The following is a 1,814-nucleotide window of genomic DNA, read 5'->3' on the forward strand; positions in this document are numbered from 1 at the left end:
GGAACAGCACTCTGCTTTCCATTTAAAAGTCACTGGGACCATTTTTTACCTGTCTGCTTGGAAACCCAAAACTGTATTCTCACACATAAATTGTATTCTCTCTGGCAGGTTGTCCAAAGAAGTTTCTCTGAAGGCTTGATCAGAGTAGTTGAAGAGTCTTAAGAGACCCTGACCACTGAGAGCAAAGGTGTTTCTTTAGCGCTTGTTCACAGCTCCCCAGCTGTTCTAATCAGGCCCTTTGTTCTTCTGTTTTCTTCTAGCAGGAACCGTATTGATGGCTCACTGACCACCTCTCCCCATGATCCTCCTTTCATTTTAACTACAAAATATCTGCTTTAAAAGAGGATTGTCATGGAAGAAATACAATGGTCAAAATCATCTTTGGATGTAGTAGAGAATTGGGAGACTTCTGGGTTCTCACCTCTTTTCCGGCCTTACTAGCTTTGAGCTTTAGGCAGTTCACTTTACTTCTTTAAGGCTTGATTTCCTCTTCATCAGGAGAGGAGAATAAGTCCTGCTCTCCAAAAGAATGTGACTGTAAGGGAGCTTGATAAACTGTGGAGAGCAGTGCCCCATGACAGATGATTTCCTTAAGCAATGGTGGGCTGCCAGCCTCACCAGTCAATTCTGTGTGAGTACCAAAGGTACTGTGATCTAATGGGTGGTGTGGCTCCTTTCTTCTCATAGTGCTAAAATAAAAAATATCATTTCCACGGAGGATGCCAAGGCCCGTCTGCTGGCAGAGCAGCAGAACAAGAAGAAAGATAGTGAGACATCCTTTGTGCCTACCAACATGGCTGTGAATTATGTACAGCACAACAGATGTAAGCATCTCTGGGAAAGCAAGTCTTCCCTGGCCCCCCACCTCATTGGGTTGAGGTCCCCAGCAACTCCATATTCTGTCTGATGTGTTGCCTATCTCTTTTGGTCCAGTTTATCATGAGGAGCTCAATGCCCCCATACGGAGAAACAGAGAAGAGCCCAAAGCCCGGCCCTTAAGAGTGGGTGACACAGAGAAGCCAGAACCTGAGCGTGAGTACAGCAGAGGCCTCTGGGCTGCCCCAAGCAGTCAGTGCTCAGGGGCCAGTGGAGGCAGGATGGGGTCTGTCAGGGGCGGAGCTTGGGCTTTGGGGCCGGGGCCACACACCGGACCATGACATGTGCCTTCCCCTCTCCAAGCCTCAGTTTCCTCATCTATAAAATGGGTATAGTAATAGAACCTACCTCTCAGGGTTCACTGGGCTGTCAAGCATAGTAGAGACTCTAGAATTAGAAACTTTATAATAAGCAAAACTAGAAGTTATTTACAAGTAACAGGTATTTACCGAGGTCTTTGTATGTTCTTGTGCACAGGGTTAGGCGCTGGGGCTCCAGTGGGGAATGAGACAGGCTTGGTCCTTGCCTGTGTGGAGTAGTCTGGTGGTGGGTTCGGCATGGCAAAGAGCCTTTCCTGGTCTTTTCCTTCTCAGGGTCCCCTCCTAACCGCAAACGTCCTGCTAACGAGAAGGCCACTGATGACTACCACTATGAGAAGTTCAAGAAGATGAACAGGCGGTACTGATGTGTGCACAGTGTGATGTAAATAGTACCTTCCCTACCCTCCCTCCCATGAGAAAAGGCTTCCTGGAGAGAAGCCTGCTCATTTGCTAGCAGACAGTTCCAAAAACAGACTAACATTTTGAAACAAAACAATGTGCAGTTTTCCTACTTGGAGATGAACTCTGTTCCTGTGAGCATTATTAAAACTTGTTTGTAGGGCCGGCCCGGTGGTGCACTGCTACAGTGCGCCACTTGGGAGTGCGGCGGCGCTCCCG

At 47.9% G+C, this 1,814-nt stretch overlaps 1 protein-coding gene across 1 annotated transcript in view; it reads left to right on the forward strand.

Annotated features, from left to right (window-relative positions):
* Positions 1–1,713, forward strand: part of LOC103584338 (uncharacterized protein C9orf78) — a gene marked incomplete at its 5' end in the record, with an annotated part of 3,334 nt that extends 1,621 nt beyond the window's left edge. Inside the window, 3 exons of the mRNA XM_008565387.1 lie at positions 688–824; positions 934–1,032; positions 1,470–1,713. Coding sequence (XP_008563609.1) covers positions 688–824; positions 934–1,032; positions 1,470–1,561 — 328 coding nt within the window. The remainder of the gene's footprint in view (positions 1–687; positions 825–933; positions 1,033–1,469) is intronic.
* Positions 1,714–1,814: the final 101 nt, after the last annotated feature.

Source organism: Galeopterus variegatus, unplaced genomic scaffold, assembly GCF_000696425.1.
Source record: "Galeopterus variegatus unplaced genomic scaffold, G_variegatus-3.0.2 Scaffold50605, whole genome shotgun sequence".
Taxonomy (NCBI): domain Eukaryota; kingdom Metazoa; phylum Chordata; class Mammalia; order Dermoptera; family Cynocephalidae; genus Galeopterus; species Galeopterus variegatus.